The sequence below is a fragment of the Theropithecus gelada genome, chromosome 4 (genome assembly GCF_003255815.1).
Source record: "Theropithecus gelada isolate Dixy chromosome 4, Tgel_1.0, whole genome shotgun sequence".
NCBI classification, from domain to species: Eukaryota; Metazoa; Chordata; class Mammalia; order Primates; family Cercopithecidae; genus Theropithecus; species Theropithecus gelada.
In genome coordinates this window covers 126340208-126362209 of record NC_037671.1, presented here as the reverse complement: position 1 = coordinate 126362209, position 22002 = coordinate 126340208, and the positions used below count along the sequence as shown (strand labels likewise).

At 36.7% G+C, this 22002-nt stretch overlaps 1 protein-coding gene across 12 annotated transcripts in view; it reads right to left on the bottom strand.

Moving 5' to 3' along the window:
* The window catches only part of PDE10A (phosphodiesterase 10A), a 337758-nt gene that overhangs the window by 12829 nt on the left and 302927 nt on the right, over window positions 1-22002 (bottom strand). For all 12 annotated transcript variants that reach the window (XM_025382246.1, XM_025382247.1, XM_025382251.1 and 9 more), the window contains one exon: window positions 3063-3174. In XM_025382246.1, the coding sequence (XP_025238031.1) occupies window positions 3063-3174 (112 nt within the window). The remainder of the gene's footprint in view (window positions 1-3062; window positions 3175-22002) is intronic.

Below are 22002 nucleotides of genomic sequence, written 5' to 3'. Positions count from 1 at the left end.
AAAGACTTGAAACGTCCAACAAGGAAACAGCTTTTTAAACAAACAATGATTTGAATATGTACTCAAAACAAAAATGCTAAAAAGGAAAAGAATCCAGTGCTACAGACCATGCTTATAATTAGGAGGGCTGAGCCAATCTGAGGCTTTCACAGAATGCAGAGGGCAGGAGCGTGCCCCAGGCAGAGACTGCACGGAACAAAGACCTAAATGGCAGCTAGGGGCTGAGACAGGGAATATGCCTGCACAGCAGTGGGCAGGGGGCCAGCCACATGGGGCTCTCCACACGGAGGTCATGATTTTGGTCTGTATTACAACAAGGGATCAGAAGCACAGTACGGATGGAATCTGAATTATTATCATCCCTATCTCATAAACTGGCCTGAGGTTAAATACCAAGTGCCCAAGCAGAATTTGAATCTCAAGCAACCTGGCACCAAAGACCACATTATTAATGATTTCTGCACAAATTCTAAAAGGTAATGGCAAGGAATTCAGTTAGAAAGTGGCAGTACTCAAGGCATGAGTTGGTGATGATCTGAAGAGGGGAAGGATCGTGAGGATGGAGGGAAGAGACAGGACTTTATAGATACTGAGATCAACTGTCAGGACTTGGCGAATGTATTCCTGCTTCTTCCTGTGGACTATTGAGGTTGGTGAAAGGCTTCAACCTGCGTGCACCTAAGAGCACGCAGAGAGCTGAATCATTATCTGTGGACTGAATAACCAGGGAATAATATAAAGGAAAAACATCTCCATTACAGATTGGTCACATTTTGGCATTAAATTCTCCAGCTTTTAATCCTGCACCTTCCTTTTGCTTTAAGTTGTCATTTGATGACTGCACGTTTTCTACATTCATCTAGAATACAGAAATCATATTACAGTCTATGGTTATGCCTTTCTCATAGCAATCCTGTACCTACACAAAACGTGCGTTTTTAGTATGAGATAAAAAGATATTTGACAAACAGTGCAAGGTTTTCGCTCCTGCTGGCATAGCTGCAGTGATGGCTTCATGAATTTTTCTTTTTTTGCAGTGATCCTTACACGGGATTCATTTATGTTAAAATGTCAGCAACCACAGCTGCAGACTTCAATCTAGGGAACCTATCAAGCAACTCAACTTTTTCTTGTCATGTCATGACTTTTCTCTGCTTCTTGGGAGCACTTCTAGCATCCTAGTGTAACTCTGTATAGGTGCTATGGTGTTATGGAGGACTTACGGTATTGCACTAAACACAATGAAAAATATGCACCCCGTCTCCACTAAAAATACAAAAAAATTAGCCGGGCGTAGTGGCGGGCGCCTGTAGTCCCAGCTACTCAGGAGGCTGAGGCAGGAGAATGGCGTGAACCCAGGAGGCGGAGATTGCAGTGAGCCGAGATCGCGTCGCTGCCCTGCAGCCGGGGCGACTGAGCAAGACTCCGTCTCAAAAAGAAAAAAAAAAAAAAAAAAAGAAAAACATGCAAGAACCACCAGATATCACTTTTTACTGTGATACACAATTTACTGGAGAGACGAATGGCTCAGAGATGATTAGCATCAGAGTGTTTTAAACACAGCATTTTAAGTGGATACTCGTAACACTTGAACTCACCATAATAGCAAAAGGAGGCCGCTGCAAAATTATTACAGTACTGCCGTATGTATGCACTACAGTTAACTTTATGCAGTTATGATTTAACACGGCATCTGTTTGTTTACATTTCTCTCCACAGTCTCTAAGTGTGTGTATAAGTTTTGATAAATTTTAACTTATATATTTTTATGTATTTTATGGTAGTAAATGATAAAATTGACTAGTATCTACATATATTTTATGCACTTACGGCATACCTAAATTAAATTTTTAAAATATTTCTAGGGTATGTTGCTCTGTATTTTTGTCATAAATCTCCAAAACATCTTCCAATATATTTACATAGTGGATATCTACATATAAGTGGATCCACACAGTTCAAACCTGTGTTGTTTAAGGGTCAACTGTGCATCACAATCAATCTTCCTACTTCAGTCTGATGGTAACTAGGTTCTGACACATACATAATAAAATAAAGAAAAAGCTCATGCGAGACCATGCATACGCGATGTATAAGGCATTCTGGAGAAATCATGCCAGGAGTAAAATCAACTCAAGGTCTGTGATCCTCGTACAGTAAACCTACTTTGGCTTTATTATTATGAAATAATTCAACATGATAAACTCTTCCCACTAAACTCGTGGCTGAATGATTTGCTGTTTATGTTTTACATACATGCTTCGGTATGAATGAGATATATGATGGAATTATCAGCTGCTTTGTCCTCCAAATTTACTTTTATTTCTTCAAACCAGAAGAGGTACTCAAAAGATTTACAGCTTTCTTCATAAAGTAATTTTTGCATATGCAAAGGCCTAGGTATTTGTGACTCATTTGGATCGGAGAATTACATTCTACTTACTTACATACAATTCCATAAGCAAATTGAGCAGTACAATACACATTACTGATAAATTAGATAAATCAAGAAAAGGTGCTAATAAAAGTAATTTTGTGTTGTTTCAGGAGTATTATGAGTGAACATTCCACACATTCTGCAGAACACATAATTTGCAGCTGAGCTATTGATTATATTTACATATTCTCAATGTCTATGGTGCAAAACAATTATTCTCCTGAATTTTTAGCTGCAGGCGGATATATCCCATATTATGGGACCCTCTGAGTACTTTCTCCAAAGTAGATGGCCAGTAATGTTTATTGAATGAATGAAGGAAAGATCAGCTGTTAAGTACTTTACCGTTAAGAATACTACTTATATAATATTGTTATACTATACCACTGTTCAGTGAATAAGTTCCTAAACTCTTTCAGTTGAGCTCAGAGAATTAGACACATACGCAAGTAATATGTAAAAGAACAATCATTCTCTCTTTTTATCTGCTAAATCCTTCAGTATCTCATTCACCAGAGCTTTCTGAAATAACTATCAACATGAACAACTGAAGTATTCTTAGCAATTTATCCACACATTTAATTTATCCTCACTATCTATGTCAATATAAGAATCAAGAACATACCTCAGCCCAGAATTCTGCATATATATCATTTGCCGTCAATTTTGTAACGGGCCACAGTTTTGTCACAGAACAAAGGTCACAGGCAGTCATCATCAAACCAATTACACGGTCTCTAGAACACAACAACATAAGACTGGTCAGCATAGCATTTGCACATTTATAATAAGGACTAGAAAGACTTCTGTATTTCAGGAATGAAGTTTAAGTATGTATTACTTCATTAAACAGCACATAGAAGTGACAGCCAGGACAGTAAAATGGAATGAAAAATTTGTGTCATTTTAATCATAAGAACGGGAGTCATTTCTATCACAAGTCCCATATGTTCCTGTTGCCTCAAGGCTACTGAAGAAATCAAATACAGTGTAAGCTTTGGCTAGGCTGTCATCTAAATCCCCACTTTTATGGCTATGGACCAGGCTTTCATTCTCATTGAATTTTGGAAATTGAGAGTGGGAAGCTGTCTTAAGAGAAAATCTATCCCAATCCTTTCATTTTATATTAGCAAAGTCTAGGTGCACAGAAATGACTTTTCCAAAGGGACAGGAATTTGTGGCAAGGCCAGAGGAGGTAGCTGTGTAACTTTGTTTCTCGCTCTCCCCGTGCGAGTGTGTGAGCTGGGTGCAGCCTCCACTGTGCTTCTTATTAGCAGATATTTCTTTTCAACACCAGTCTTTCAACCAAAATGACTTTTCCCGTTTCAGCTGCTTGCATTCATAACTATGTACTCCATGTCTGACTTTATTTTCTAAATTTGGCTTGGTTTAATCTTTCCTCTTGAAGAACAATAATCACTTTAAAAAAATCAAAGACAGATCCCCTACAATTTGAATAGATTTGGTCTAGTGATATGTGGCTACCCTAAGTGAAGTCTATACTTAACAGAATAATTAAGTGGTAGTAATTAAGAAAGTGTAATGTACAACTTTACCTTTTATAAAGCAAATTACATAATTTTAAAAGACAAATTATCAACAAGGATATAAAAGTGTGTAATGAGTGAGACGATGCTCTTATTTCTAGCTCCTATCTCAATTCTAATGAGTATAAGCAATCCCCTGCTGTTAACCACGGCCTTACCTCTTCTAGGTCCACATTCTCCATCTGTGGGCACAGTCCTGCCCTAGCTCCTGAGCCTGTCTTGATCTGGGCAGACAGCACATTAGGAGCATTTATCTGTCAATTTGGCAGAGACTCTGCTCTAGGAGTGCTCTTAGCACATCTTAGCTCAAGCTAAGATGTTTGGATACCTGGAATACCCTGATTCTTATGATACCATCCATCACAGAGTTCTTTATTTTCCATCAGCTCGCTTCCTTTAGCCCATTTAAGTAATCATCAGCTTTACCACCTTACTTTTTGTAAGGGCACATTTCAAGAGGGTATCAGGTCTCTCACAGGTTAGACTAAATCACTTTACAAACATTGGTTAGATTTATGCATACCCTTCCTGTAACCCCAAATAGATGCCATGTGAAGATTTATCCTTACACTGATCAGGGAACTGTAAAATTTTCTTAATGAGGTAGTTTCCAAGAACTTTGTGGCTTGAAGAATATTTTTGGATTTGGACTTCTAAAGTAATGAATATATGACCTTTTTTTTTTTTCAACAGGTAAATTCATTTAAACACAAATCGAATGTGAAAAACTACCGTTTACAAATATTTCATATGTTTAAAATAATTCAATCTCACTAATTTATATTTGCCAAAATAATCAGTTTATCATGGTAAATAATCTAATAAGGTTTATTCCAAAAACACTTTCATAAATCTGTAAAACAAAAGAAATGTCAACAGAACTGGGCATTATAAAATACATGAAAGCAATTTTCTCGCTAGAAATTATTCCCAACATAAGGTTGCCAATATAAGGATTGAAAGGATTGTAAAATAGTTATTTAGATTTCACTGTCAAAATTACTTAGACAAAGCACAAAAAATAAAACAGATTAGAAATTTGGCATCAAACGTCTTTAATAAATATAATTACTCATTTTTTACTCCCAATTCCAAACCAGTTAGATGGCCATGGCTGTACAGAACTATCAATTGGAATCAACATTTTATTTCTACGCATGAATGGAATGTAGAACTGACTGCTAACTCGGATAGATCCTTAACTCCAAATGTGCTTTAATAACCATTTGTGAAAGGGATCATGTCCATGCTAAGCCTACTCTTGGTGTGAGTTCATATAACCTAGTCACTAAAAACAGTGAAGAAGAGCCCAACACAACTCCTATAAAACGATTCTTAGTCACATAATATCAGAAGGTTTAACTACGTTCATTTACCCGCAAAAGTTTTGAATGCCTGCATGTATCAGGCAGTTACAGCAAGGAACCAAATAGACCCTGTTCTCAGGTTAATAATGTTCTAGTAGGGCAAGGCAGACAATCAACAAGTCAAAAGTTTCATGAAGCAAGTGCTGGGTAAAAAATAAATTTAAAATAAATAAATAAATAAGTAAATAAATAAAGGGAGGCTACCACGTGAAGATCTGGAAGGTCCAGCAGAGAGAAGTGCATGTTAAGTCCTAATGTGGAAACAAGCAAGGTAGGTCTGAAGAACAAAAAGAAATGCCATTCTTGCTACGACACACTGAGTGAGGTGAAACACGGAATGTAGTTAAGTTTGGAGAAACAGGCTAGAGACAAGATAGGAGTTTAACTTTTATTCCAAGTTTGACGGTAAAATCTTGGTGGCTTTTCCCAGAGGAGTGGCCTGATACAGGTATTAAAGAGGATCACTCAGGTCTGCTGGGTGGAGATGACTTACAGACCCGTGAAGAGGGAAGGGCAGGTTCGGAGTGATCACTCAGGAGAACACTACAGTAGTTCAGATGAGAGGTGAGGGCAGCTTGAACTATGGTGACAGTAGTGGGATGGGGGAGTAGGAGGAATCCAGACATTAGAGGCAGAGCCAAATGCAAATTATTAACACCTGTAAGAGTTATAAAGACAAGGCATCTCTCTCTCCCATCTTTCTTTCCTTTTCCCCCATTCTCCCCTTCATATATTAATTATTCCAGATCAAGTGGAGTAGATAAAGAGCACAGGCTCTATCACAGGTGTGCAGATATTCCAACCTGAAAGAAGTGGGCACCTCTCCCCAGTGTGCAGGTTTGCCTTCTCAGTATCATCCTATTTCAAGATTTTCTTCCCACATCAGAAGATCATGGAATCACAGAACTTTACCAAAGGAAGGCAAAACAGACCACATAGCCTGCAGTACTTCAGATGAGTTACTGATGGGCAAGAAGGAAGCCCAGCCCTCCCACACTGCCCCCAATCCCATGCCACACACTCTGTAAACCTGGCCAGCCAAGGATATACTATTTTGTTGGAAAAGAAGGAGAAACATACATTCTCTAATTTTATAATGACTATTTGAAATTTCTTTTGAATTTCTGTATTCAAAAGTATACTGATGTATAAGCAAAGACCAGAATTCTGTTATGAGGTAGTTTTAATTATAACTGTTAAGAGTGGTTAAGTGTTATCAAGTGGTTAACTAGACAGCAAACATGTGGGGGATGTACAGTGGATGCTTTGTTTAGAAGCTGCCATCTAGCCTCATTTTAATTATTTTACTTTAAAATAAAGTCATGCATAGAATTTGAAAAGAAACTAGGTTCAATTCTTTTTTTCTCTAAATGATCATCTTAAAGCTTTTTTTAAAATCTTGCTTTTAAACTCATTTTCAAGGGGTTTTAAATCATTGGGTTGAGTAATTTAAATCACATCTGTAATAATCACTATACTTTCATCAAAATGTGACCTATTTTGACTAATTCATTAAACATTAAGCTAGCCTGAGGATAATACAGTTTTTCTAAAAGTATTATTTAAACAGCTGCATACTCAAAATCATAGAAAATATTTTAGAATCTTACTGTTTCCAATGACATAAATAACTTTCATGTAAGTATAAACATGATATAGTAATTATCTCACTAAAATATACTTTAAATTTAAGTTCTAAAATCTTAAGTTAATAAAACCCTAAATATGTTGCTTCTTTTAAAAATACATTTTTCTGTTACAGAAATATGTTGCTTCTTTTAAAAATACATTTTTCTCCATCACAGAGAAAGAAATTATAAACGAATGGAAAATGAATCTTAGGTAAATGACTGCCACAGAGGAAACTGCGGTTATTCAAGTTAATACCAGAATTCTTGTATGATTCCTAGAGTTAACAACCTTTACACGGTCTCACAGAGTACCATACATAACTTTAAATCAAATGGGAACATCAGTGATCTTGCTTTAGAATTTCAGTTCCCCACATTTCAGGTTCTTCAGTTGAAACATCAAACATTCCTGACAGAGGGAGTCCTTAATGTACTTACAGTCCTAGAGCAGGTAAAGGCTGGAGGCTGCTGCCGCATTTGGGAAATGCTAAAGAAATCACATTACAATGTATATATATATATATACACACATATATATATATAAAAAACAGATCACACATCACATAGACACATTTGTTCTTCAAAGCACACAGCAATAGCTATGTAAAAATATAGAACTTTTCAAGTTTTATTTCTGAATTATTTGAAGAATTAACAAAGAATTGTTTAAGTGTTTAATACTGTACCCTTTCTTTGACGTGCATGTACATCTAAATTAAGAAAAGACTTCAAGGGAAGTGGAGCAAAGGGATTGCTTTTGAAGGGTACAGATATTATCTGGGACTAAGAGAATAAACATTTTCATTTTAGAAAGGTAACAAAAATAAGACAAATTATGATTTTTAAGCCACGATTTCAAATTATGAAATTAGTTTATCTTTACAATTTGTGTTTAAGAAAGGCAGTTCCTGCATGAAATACATGAAAGCAAAAATTTAAGAAACTACCAACAACTTCCAAATTTGTCATCTTAATACTTAAAAGGATACTTTTACCTGATATCATAGCCTAAAACGCACTATGATCTTTTCTGAATTTGCTGAAATGGTCCTTAGGCAAGACTATACCTGGTTCTATTTAGCCATAACGAGACCATGCTTGCTAATTTCAACAAAAAACAATAACTCTACTTTTGCCTACGCTTGGCTTGAGTTCAGAGCTGGTTTCCAGATATGACATTTGCTTTTAGTTGTAGTCAGGAAAAGCGCTTTGAAGGGAAATTTCAGTGCAGAAATCAAGCAGTTCACAGATGATTGGTGGCCCTGCGTTACATTTCCTCTATCTTTTCTGTTAGTAGCAAATCCCCTTTCATAAGCTAGATTTAAACTGTCTGATATAGTTGTCCCCCACCCAAATCTCATCTTAAATTGTAGTTGCCATTATCTCCAGATGTTGTGGGAGGGATGAGGTGGAGATAACTGAATCATGGGGGCAGTTTCCCCCTTCCTGTTTTGTGATGGGAGTTAGTTTTCACAAGAGCTGATGGTTTTATAAGGGGCTTCCCCCTTTGCTGGGCACTCATTTCTCTCTCTCCTGCTGCCACGTGAAGAAGGATGTGTTACCATCCCCTTCTGCCATAACTGTAAGTCTCCTGAGGCCTCCCCAGACATGCTGAACTGTGAGTTAATTAAACCTCTTTCCTTTATAAATTACCCAGTCTTGGGTATTTCTTCAAAGCAGCATGAGAAAAATAGACTAATACAGTAAATTGGTACTGCAGAGAGTTGGGTGCTGCTCTAAAGATACATGAAACTGTGGAAGTGACTTTGGAACTGGGTAATAGGCAGAGGTAAGAACAGTTTGGATGGCTCAGAAGGCAGGAAAATGTGGGAAAGTTTGGAACTTCCTAGAGACTTGGGGAACTCAGAAGACAGGAAGATGTGGGAAGGTTTGAAACTACCTAGAGACTTGTTGAACGGCTTTGACAAAAATGCTGATAGTGATAAGGACAATAAAGTCCAGGCTGGTCCAGGTGGTCTCCGATGTAGATGAGGAAGTTGTTGGGAACTGGAATAAAGGTCACTCTTGCTATGCAAAGAGACTGGTGGCATTTTGCCCCTGCCCTAGGGAACTGTGGAACTTTGAACTTGAGAGAGACGATTTAGGGTATCTGGTGGAAGAAATTTCTAAGTGGCAAAGCATTCAGGGGAAAGCAGAGCATAAAAGTTTGAAAAATGTGCAGCCTGATGATGTGGTAGAAAAGAACAAATTTTCTGGGGAGAAATTCAAGCTGGCTGCAGAAACTTACTTAAGTAAGGAAGAACTGAGTGTTAATCACCAAGACAATGGCAAAAATGTCTCCAGGCCATGTAAAAGACCTTCATGGCAGCTCCTCCCATCACAGGCCCAGAGGCCTAGGGGGGAAAAATGGTTTCACGGGCCTCCCCCTGCTCTATGTAGCCTTGGGACATGGTGCCCTGTGTACCAGCTGCTTCAACTCCAGTGGTGACTAAAAGGGGCCAATGTACAGCTCAGGTTGTTGTTTCAGTGGATGCAAGTCCCAAGCCTTGGTGGCTTACATGTGGTGTTGGGCCTGCAGGTGCAGAGAAGTCAAGAATTGAGGTTTCAGAGGATGTATGGAAAAACCTAGAGGTCCAGGCAGAAGTTTGCTGCAGGGCCAGAGCCCTCATGGAGAACCTCTGCTAGGGTAGTGTGAAAGGGAAATGTGAAGTCAGAGCACCCACACAGAGTTCCCACTGGGGCAGTGCCTTGTGGAGCTGTGAGAAGAGGGCCACTATCCTCCAGATCCCAGAATGGTAGATCCACCTACAGCTTGCACCATGCACCTGGAAAAGCTGTAGACACTCAATGCCAGCCCATGCAAGCAGCTGGGAGGGTAACTGTATCCTGCAGAGCCACAGGAGCAGAGCTTCCGAAGGCCGTGGGAGCCCACCTCTTGCATCAGCATGACCTGGATGTGAGACATAGAGTTGAAGTAGATCATTTTGGAACTTTAAGGTTTAATGCCTGCCCTACTGGATTTTGAATTTGTATGGGGCATGTAACCCCTTGGTTTTGGCCAATTTCTCCCATTTGGAATGGCTGTATTTACCCAATGTCTGTATCTCCATTGAACTTAGGAAGTAACTAACTTGCTTTTGATTTTATAGGCTCATAGGTGGAAGGGACTTGTGTCAGATGAGACTTTGGACTTGAACTTTTGAGTTAACACTGGAATTAGTTAAGAATTTGAGGGACTGTTGGAAGTATAGGATTGTGTTTGGAATTGTGAGGACATGAGATCTGGAAGGGGCCAGGGGCAGAATGACATGGTTTGGGTGTGTCCCCACCCAAATCCCATCTTGAATTGTAGTTCCCGTAATCCTCACTTGTCATGGGAGGGACCAGGTGGAGATAAATGAAATGTGGGGGTAGTTTCCCCATCCTGTTCTCATGATAGTGAGTTAGTTCTCACAAAAGCTGATGGTTTTTTAAGGGGTTTCCCTCTTCACTCGGCACACATTCTTCTCACTCCTACTGCCATATGAAGAAGGACGTGTTTTCTTCCCCTTCCATCATGATTGTAAGTTTTCTGAGGCCTCCCTAGCCATGCTAAACTGTGAGTAAATTAAACCTCTTTTCTTTATAAATTACCCAGTCTTGGCTATGTTTTTATTAGCAGCATGAGAACAGACTAATACACTGTCTAATAATTGATTTCTAGGATCCTAAATTCACTTTTCAGTCTTTGCTATTTATAAAGTTTAAAAACATATTTATTATTAAGTGTAAGGTATTTGTGAAGTCTGCACTGTATGTCCTATGTAAACAAATTATTCATCTACATTTGAAACACATATGACAATGACTTTCATACACAATTGGGCTTTGGTTGTTTCATTTTTAAAATAAAATATCATAAAAAATACCTAGCGTCTTTAATCACAGTTGTGGTCACAATGTCAATATGAGTAAATGACATAAAGCTAACGACATCATAGTAAATGTGAGGGGCAGATGGTAAGGACAAAAGGTAAGGACAAAAGGTGGGAAGCAAGTGTCAGAAGATTAGGACTTCTGGTTGGGCGCGGTGGCTCACGCCTGTAATCCCAGCACTTTGGGAGGCTAAGGCAGGCGGATTACGAGGTGAGGAGATTGAGACCATCCTGGCTAACAGAGTGAAACCCCGTCTCTACTAAAAATACAAAAAATTAGCCAGGTGTGTTGGTGGGTGCCTGTAGTCCCAGCTACTCAGGAGGCTGAGGCAGGAGAATGGCATGAACCCAGGAGGTGGAGCTTGCAGTGAGCCGAGATAGTGCCACTGCACTCCAGCCTGGGTGACAGAGTGAGACTCTATTTCAAAAAAAAAAAAAAAGATTAAGACTTCCAGCAAAAATCAAGAGAATATAACTCCAGAACAAATGAAACAAAGCATGAAATTTTTTTAAAAAAATTACCAGGACAAAAATTGCCAACAATCAAAGATATACGTGAATACATGATCACATTATACAGCCTATAATTTGAATTACTTGCTATTTTGGATTATTCGTTTACTTAAGAAATATTTGCTGAACACCTACTATGTGCTAGACACTGTCACAGTTATCCATACCTCTGGGCTTTACCACTACACAAAAGCCCAGATGTGATGCTTTCCATTACATGACATGCCATCATTGCAACAAGGATGGTATGTCACATCATTTATGTTCAAGCCAATACAGTTTTGAGAGCAAAAGCCGGCACTGCTACGGATTATTTTAGCTCAACAGGTGTTAGCTGAGATTGATCTAGGCAAACAGTGGAGCATGGTCACTCTAATTTTAACACAAAATATCCACGAAATAAACAATGAAAATACAAAATTTGAGAATTTTTTTTGAGACTGAGTCTTACTCTGTTGCCCAGACTGGAGTGCAGTGATGCGATCTCAGCTCACTGCAACCTCCGCCTTCCGGGTTCAAGTGATTCTCCTGCCTCAGCCTCCCAAGTAGCTGGGATTATAGATGCCTGCCACCACGCTCAGTTAATTTTTGTATTTTTAGTAGAGATGGGGTTTCACCATGTTAGCCAGGATAGTCTCAAACTCCTGACCTCAAATCATCTGCCCACCTTGGCCTCCCAAAGTGCTGGGATTACAGGTGTCAGCCACTGCATCCAGACGATTTGAGAATTATTCTCAAAATATTAACTTTAAGTATTAATTTTTCTACTAAATGAAATGCATTTGCACCTTTCTCTCTGTCTAGTTATGGTACAGAAATACACTGATTCTTAATACAAATAAGGATGTCTGGCTCTATACATTTGGCAACTTGAGTTCTCAAGCCAAGTCTGCCATTTATTTCTTCAAATGAAATAGACACTCCTGTGTTTTAGTATTAATTCTGGATAGAAAGGAAGAGGCCACTGACTGTCATCTAGCAACTACCCAAGATAGTAATTATAACTGACATCTCCAAAAAAGATCACCTAAGAAATATTATCATATATTAGCTACAAAGTTTCAAACAATATCAGATAAATTGATTCACTAAAAGTATAACACAAATGAAACTAAGTTGGATATTTATCAAACTAATAAACAACAAGCATTTAAAAAATTAGTTCTATTTTTAACAAATGGTGCCAGAACAACTGGACATCTGCACGCAAAAACAAAAATAAAAACAAAAACAAAAAACAAACAATGCATCTAGACAGAGACCTTACAACCTTTACAAAACTTAATTCAAAATGGATCACAACCTTAAATACAAAACACAAAACTATAACATATATATAACATAGAAGAAAAATATATTCATCCAGAATTTGATGATTACTTTTAAATACAACACAAAGGCATGATTCATGAAAGAATAAGCTAGACTTCATTAAAAATTAAAAAAATTTATGCCCTGCAAAAGACACTGTCAAAAGAGTAAAAAGGCAAGCCACAGACTGAGAGAAAACATTGGCAAAAGGCATATCTGATCAAAGGCCGTTACCACAAATATACAGAGAACCCTTAAAATTCAACAATGAAAAAACAATACCCAAATATAAAATAGGGCTAAAGACATGAACTGAACTGACACCCCACTAAAAATATATATAAAGATGGCAAATAAGCATGTGAAAAGATGGTCCACATCATATGTCATCATAAATATGTGGATTAAGACAATGAGATAACACTACACATCTATTAGAATGGCCAAGATCCAGAAAACTAACAATGCCCAATGCTGGATAAGGAGTAAGAGGAATTCTCATTCATTGCTGGTGGGAATGCAAAAAGGTCCAGCCATTGTGGAAAACAGTCTGGTGTATTTCATACAGAATTAGACATACTCTGATAATATGACCCAGCAATCATGCTCCTTAGTATTTACCCAGAGGAGTTGGAAACTTATGCTTACAAAAACACCTGCACATGGATGTATAGACAGCTTTACGAATAACTGTCAAAACTTGGAAACAACAATGGTGTCCTTCAGTAGATGAATGGGTAAATGAATGTTGGTACATCCACACAATGCAATATTATTTGATGCTGAAAAGAAATGAGCTATCAAGCCATGAAAAGACATGGAAGAAACTTAAATGCATATTACTTTGTGGAAAAAGCCAATTTGAAAGTCAACTACTCTATGATTCCAACTATATGATATTCTGGAAAAGGCAATGGTATGAGGACTGTAAAAGGATCAGGGATTGCCAGGGGTTGTGGAGAGCGAGGAATGAATAGGCAGAGCACGAGGGATTTCTAGGGCAGCGGAATTCTTCTGTGTGATGCTAAAATGGTGGATACATTTGTCCAAACCCATAGAATGTACATCATTAAGCCCGCATCCTAATGTGAACTACAGACTTTAGGTGATAATGATGATTCAATGTTGGTTCATTAATTGTCATAAATGTACCATTCTGGTGCAGGATACCAACAGTGGGGGAAGTTGTCCATGTGTGGGGACCAGGATATAGAGGAACTCTGTACTTTCTACCCAATCTTTCTGTGAATCTAAAATTGCTTTAAGAAATAAAGTTGGTTAATTCAAAAAAGAATTATAGTTTCAAATAAGAGGGAAAATTTATAGGCTAAGATAAATGCCCACATCAGAAATAACAGCTGGAACTAGGTTCCAAAAGAAAAGACGAATTGTTAGTAAAGGCATGACACCACACTGATAAGCAAAGGTAAACTGTATAATAAAGAAAACCAGTCTGGAAATGTATTTCTGGCTTAAGACCATACCTTAACAGAGAAAAAATAATTTTGGAGAAGTATCCTTATTGAATAGTATGGAGAAAACTCATGAGCCATCCTGAAGAAAGAATAACCAGCAGCGGAGGCAAGTGCCCATCATATAACCACATCAGTCCTAAGGCCAACGACATCAGCTAAGAGCATACTTAATCTTGTTTCTTTTGAACATGAATTGTCCAAACAAGAAAATAAAGAGTAAGATATAAAAGCCACTTCGAGCTGGAGATGGTACCTGCACATCTGCACAGATGAGAACTGAGTTATTTGAATAACTCAAATCAGTTGTTCAACTGAGTGACTGAATTCCAATTGAGTTATTTCTACAACTGAGGTAAAGCATCCATCTGCAGACTTCAGATGGGAGAAACAACTGTAAAGATACAGATGGTGCCACCTAGGGAACATGGGAAGCAATAGCAAATCTTTGAAAAGGACAGGTGGAGGAGTCCGCATCCTCGTAACAGGGGAAATGATGTCTGTGTTAACTGGAGTGTTATAAGGAGCTCTAGAAAATAGTGAGGAGAAGAGAAGGGTTTCTAATAGCCATGAGGGCATTTCCGCGCTGGTGGTAAAAGCCTTCCAGGGACCAAATTCTACATAGTCCATCTCCTACGACAGCAAAAAATGGCTTGTGTTGGGCAATTCCTTACATAATTAGCCATCACAGCAATGTAAATGTGTGGATTTTGAACTCATTATGAATTCTTAAGTACATTATAACTTTACTCATTATAAAGCAGAATTCTGTGGACCACTTCTAAGAGCTTATCAATTCCTAATCACCTCACAGTGAGATAAGATCTCACTTAGTGAATTAAGGATCATTCTATATTAATCTTTTAATTATTTCATTTAAAGTGATACTGAGGTAATTGACATCTTAAGAACAAAATACTTGAAACAAAATGCTTTGTATTTTATCACAGCAGATTTCTAGATGTTATTTTTTACACTTTAGGTTCTGTTATATAGAATGAAATGCATAAATCTGAAGGATATTGGATAGTGAGTATGAAAATACATGCAGTCTGTAACGACCACACCAATGATGACAAGAAAGGTTTTTATCACCCAGAAACCTCTCATTTTCTAGTCAATGTCTCTCATCTAATCCCAGCAACTGCCAGTTTAAATTCCAGCACAATCACTAACATTATTGTTTTGCCTGTTGTAGAACTGCATTAAAATGGTATCATATAGTAGTATGTAACCATTTTGCTCAAACTAACATTTGTGTGATTCAACCATGTTGTTTTATGATTCATAGTCCATAATTTTAAAAACAGCTGAATAGTACAGTATTCCATTGTTTAAATGTCTAAAGTTGTGTATCTAGCCCCTGTTGCTGGACATTTAGGTTGCCTCCAGGTGGGATATATTAAGAGTAATGTTGGTATGAACATGTGTCCTAGTCTGTGTGTGAAAGTACACTTTCATTCCTCTTGAAATAAAAATACCTGAGAGTGAACTGTTAGAACAACATGTAAGAACATGTTCAGCTTTATTAAAACAGAACAAAACAAAAACAAAGCAACTAAGGTGTCTTCTAAAGTAGCTGTACAAATTCCATACACCTACCAGCAATATATGAGTATTTCAGCTGCTTGACATCCTTGCTGTATTAGTCCATTTTCACACTGCTATAAAGAACTACCTGAGATTGGGTAATTTATAAAGAAAAGAGGGTTAATTGACTTACAGTTCCACATGGCTGGGGAGGCCTTGGAAAACTTACAGTCATGGTGAAGGTGAAAGGGAAGCAAGTATTATCTTATATGGCCTCAGGGCGGGGGGATGGAGATGGAGACAGAGAGAGAGAGAGAGAGAGAAACAAAGAGAGAGAGAGAGAAGTGGGAGGTGCCACACACTTACAAACAACCAGATCTGGGTGAGAATTCATTCACTATCATGAGAATGGCAAAGGGGAAATCTGCCCCCGTGATTCAATCACCTCCCACCAAGCCCTTCCCTTGACACATGAGGATTACAATCTGAGATGAGATTTGGGTGGAGACACAGCCAAACCATATCACTTGTCAACAATTGATACTGTTGGTCTTTGTAATTCTCACCATTCTAGTGGGTGCATAACGGTACACCACCCTGGTTTTACCTTATGATTGGAGATGTTGAGAAAATGCCATGTGTTTATTGGCTTTAAATTCTGTAAAAATCTTTCATATAATTTTTTCTTGGGTTATCTTATTATTGACTTTACAAAGTTATAAGATTTTTATTAAACATAAATACTGAGAATATATTCTCACATTCTGTTTGAAGATCAACATCAAAGGCTTAATATTGGAGGGCTCATTACTTAAGGGTAAAAGACAATATGCTTTCCCCCTAAGAACAGGAACAAGAAGAATGTCTGCTCTTGTCAATTATATTCAGCACAAGCCAGACAATAATCAAATAGAAATAAAAGGCAAACAGATTAAAAGAGAATTGTATAATTATCTCTATTTGAAATGACATAATCTTATGTGTGTACGGAGATGTCTAAGCATTAGAAGTAATAAACACATTCATCAAGATTTCAAGATACAAGATCAGCAGTACAAAAATCAATAAACAGGCCTAAAAGACAGGTACAGAGCATGCCACCCAAGAACAAAATATATATTCTTTTTGAGTACACATGGAACATCCCCCAGGCTAAATTAAATGTTAGGAAATAAAACAAGTCTCATTAGATTTAAAAGAATAAAAATAATACAAAATATGTTATCTGACCACAATGAAATCAATAACAAAAAGAAACTTGGAATCTTCAAAACTGTATGGAAATTTTAAAACAAATTCTTACATGACTGTTATGTGCTAAATTGTGTCCCCAAAAGAGATATGTTGAAGTCCTGACAGTTCCTCAGAATGTGACGTTATATAGAAATAGTGTTCTTGCTGACATAATTCATTAAGATGAGGAAATATTGGAAAAGTGTGGGCCCTTAATGCAATATGACTGCTGTCCTTATAGGAAGAGGAAAGTGATACAAAGAAGGAAGGATGCCAGGTGAATACACAGAGACACACAGGGATCTCACCACCGGCATATGATGATGGAGGCAGAGATTGGAGTGATACACTCATAGACTACAAATGCCTAAACTTGCCAGCATCTGTTAAAAGCTAGGAGAGAAGCATTGAACTTATGGTCCTTCTGAACCCTCCAGAAGGAACCAACGTTCCTGGTACCTTGATTTCAGACTTCTGGCCTTAAGAATTGTGAGAAAATAAATTTCTGTTGTTTTAAGCCATTTGGTTTGTGGTATACTTTGTTACAGCAGTCCTAGAATATGGATACAATAATAAATGTATCAAAGAAGAAATTAAAAGGGAAATGTGAAAATCCCTTGAGATGTATGAAAATAAAGACACAATATATCAAAGCTCATGGGATGCAGTTAAACAGTATTTAGAGGAAAATTTAGAGCTATGAACATCTATATTAAGAAGAAATAATTCAAATCAATAACCTAATCTGCCTTAAGACACTAGAAAAGGAGGAGCTAACTAAAACTAAAGCAAACAGAAGGAAACAAATAAAACTTACAAAAGAAATAAATGCAATTTAGATGAGAAAAACATTAGGAAAAAATCAGTGATACTAAAAGCTGGTTATTTGAAAAGATCAACAAAACTGATAAACTTTTAAGCTAGACTGACCAAGAAAAGACAGAGAGGGAGAGGGAGAAAAAGAAAGAAGATTCAACTTAATAAAGAACAGAATTGAAAAAGGGAACTTTACTACCAATCTTACAGAAATAAGGATCATAAAGAACTACAATGAACAACTGTATGCCAATAAAGTAGACAACTTAGTTGAAAATGGACAAATTCCTAGAAAGACATGAGTGACTAAATATGACACAAGAAGAAATAGTCAATGTGAATAGATGTATAACAAGTAAAAAGACTGAATTAGTAGTCAAAGGGAAAAATAATAACCACAAAGAAACATCTATACCCACATGACTTCACTGGTAAATTCTATCAAACATTTGAAGATGAATTAATAGAAATTCTTCATAAACGCTTCCAAAAAATAGTAGAGGAGGGAATACTCACCAGCTAATTCCATGAGGCCAGTGTTACCCTGACACCAAAATAAGACAAATACCACAAAAAAGAAAACTATAGAGCAGTACAATTTATGAATACAGGCACTAATGTCCTCAACAAAATACTATCAAGCCAAATCCAGCAATATATAGAACAACTAAACACCATTACTACTTGATATCTATGACAGGAATGCAAGGTTGGTTTAACATCTAAATATCAATTAATCTAATGCACCTTAATAATAAAATAAATAACAAAAACTGCTTGATAATCTCAATAGATTCAGATAAAGCATATGATAAAATCCAACACCCATTCACAATAAAAAAATATACTCTCAACAAACCAGAATTAGAAGGAAACTTCCTCAACCTGATAAAGTTCATCTATAAAATACCCATATCTAATATCATACTTAATGTTGAAAGACTAGATGCTTTCCCCCTAAACTCAGAAACAAGAAAAGGATGTCTTCTCTTGTCACTGATATTCAGTATAAGCCGAACCAATGATTAAATAAAAAGAAAGAAATGGGCAAGGCGCCATGGCTCACGCCTGTAATCCCAGCACTTTGGGAGGCCAAGGAAGGTGGATCATGAGATCAGGACTTCAAGACCAGCCTGGTCAAGATGGTGAAACCCCATCTCTACTAAAAATACAAAAATTAGCCAGGCATGGTGGCAGGTGTCTGTAATCCCAGCTACTCGGGAGGCTGAGGCAGGAGAATCACTTGAACCCAGGGGAAGGAGGGGACAGTGAGCCAAGATTGTGCCACTGCACTCCAAGCCTGGGTGACTGAGTGAGACTCTGTCTCAAAAAAAAAAAAAAAAAAACAAAAAACACACACACACACACAGAAAAGAAAAGAAAGAGATGACAGGTTCTGAATACAACTGATTGTACAACTATCTCTATTTGAAGACCAAATGCCCTTGTGTGCATATGGAGAAACCTAAGCAATCCACCAAAAAATTATTAGAAGAAATGAGTTAATTAAGGTGTCAAGATATACAATCGGTAGTACAAAAATCAATTATTTCTAGATACTAACAATAAACAATGTGGAAATAAAATTAACAAAATTTCATTTACAATATTATCAAAACAATAAAATCCTTAGTAATAAATTTAACAATAGAAGTACAAAATGTGGGCTTGAAAACTAGAAAACATTGTTGAAAAATATTAAAGAACAATAATTAAATGGAAAAGCATCCCATAAACACAGACTTAATACTGTGAAGATGGCAATACTTCCCAAATTGATTTACACATTCAACATTATCCGCATCAGAATCCTAGCTAGCTTTTCTGTAGAAATTGACAAGGTGATTCTAAAATTCACATGGAATTGCTAGAGACCCAGAATAGTGAAAACAATATCAGAAAAGAAGAGAGGAAGGAGGAATCAGAAACAGAAAAGCACTTACTGTTATTCTAGATATTTGTAACTCTAGATAATACAAGTTGCTACAGACTGAATGCTTCTTTCCCCTAAAATTAATGTTAAATCCTAATGCCCAACATGTTAGTATTTGGAGGTGGGACTTTTGGAAGGTGATTATGTCATGAGGGTAGAGCCCCCATGAATGGGATTAATTCCTATATAAAAGAAACCTCAGAGAGCTCCCTCCCTTCTCCCATCAGGTGAGGTGGCAGCTAGAAGATGGCTCTCTAGGAACCCAAAAACAGGCCCTCCCTCAAACTGAGACACTCAAACTGCCAGTAGCTTGATTCTGGAATACTCATACCCCAGAAATGTGAGAAGTAATCATTTATAAGCCACCCAGTCTATGGTATTTCGTTATAATAGCCTGAAGGGACTAAGGCACAAATATAATCTATAAATAAAGAACACATTGATTTCTATGCCTGGTGCAGGGAAATTTGATTGGGAAAGGGTAAAGTGGTGGCAGGGTTTTTTATACCTTTACCGTGACTCTGGTAATAGTTGCGTTTGTCAAAACTTAAAATTAGTGTAATTATACCTCCATAAAGTTACTTTAACAATCATCTTTTGTGTCTTGGCCAGAACGAAAATATTGATCAACTATAAAATTTTAATTTAATAGTTATATTCTGTTTACAACAATACAAAGAAATCTATAGGAACAAAAAACAAAAAAAACAAAAAAACAAGCAAACATCCAAAGTATTTAGAAATTAGAAAATTACTTTGAAATAACCTCTACATCAAGAAGAAAACAAAAGCAGAAATAAATAATCTAAAAACTAATGAAAAATACTTCATCAAAACCTGCAAGTTATAATTCAGTCAACACCCAGATTATAATACATATAATATGATTGTTCCATTACTATTCGATCAGAGAAACAAGGGAAAAACCCAAAAGTATAATGAAAGCATAAAAATAAAAGCTAAAATTAATGAAAGAACAGACAGCAAATAAATGAAAAATTTTATAAAATTTAGTTTTATTAAAAAGGAGTAATTAAAAATCCCCATGCAAGTCGGATTACATAAGAAAGGAAGAAATAAAAATATAAAACACTAAAAATCAGATATAAATACAAATTTAGTAATGTCAATTAAATTTTAAGTGAAAATAATCTGTGCATATATTTTTATGAAGTTTTAAATCTCAAGGCAAAAGATAATTTTGTAGTATAATACATTGCCCAAGAGATGGAATAAAGTGGCAAAAACAAAACAAATCCCCAAACCATAAAAGACACTGAAAGTTTGTTAAAGATTTTTCATTTAAAAAGGTGATAGGCTGGAAACGATGGCTCATGCCTGTAATGCCAGAACTTTGGGAGGCTGGGGTGGGAGGATCACTTGAGCCCTGGAGTTCAAGACCAGCACTGGCAACACAGCAAGACTCTGTCTCTACAAATAATAAAAAAATGTAGCCAGACATGATGGTGTTTGCCTATGGTCCCAGTTATTCAAGTACTTGAAAGACTGAGGTAGGAGGACCACTTGAGCCTGGGAGGTCGAGGCTGCAGTGAGCTGTGGTTGTGCCACTGTACTCCAGCCTCAAGAACACAGCAAAACCCAGTCTCAAAAAAGTAAATTAAATTAAATTTAAATTTAAAAGGTGACTAGATAGTTTCACAAATGAATACTTCCCCAAATGGTTAAATGAACCTTCCCAAAATGGTTAACACATCAGTTATTTAAAGTTTTCCAGATCAGAAAGAAAGATCAATAGTTTATAGCAAATTATAGGATACCAAAAAAACAACTATATATCAAAATTAATAGATTACATGCAAATATGCTAAAAAAGAAAAGTTTTATTTCCTTAGCATATTAAAGAACTAATTCCATGGAAAAGTAGAGTTCAAGAAATTAAGGAGTGGCACAAAATTAGAAAATTTAAAAATGTATTCATCAAATAAGAAATCAGTAACACTAAGAAATTAGAGAAAAACCTATCCATAGAACATTGATACCGATAAACCTTATACATGATAAACATGATTTATCAAGATACATCAAATACTACCTTAAAAATTAAAACTCTAAACTCATGTCTATTAAAGTCATGCATATATTAACATGCTTGCTTTCTTCACAATAATCTAATGTTGTGTTGTAAATTCTAGCTATGCAGTCAGACCGGAAAGCAAAATATATACAAACATCAGAAAAGTAGAACAAATTTTATTCATTTGTAGATAACATTACTATATGCTTTAAAAAGCCAAGAGACTAAAATACAACTTTTCAGCTGATAAAGAGTATATAATGAAATGGCGAGATACTAAACAAAGTTTTAAGATTCTGGTA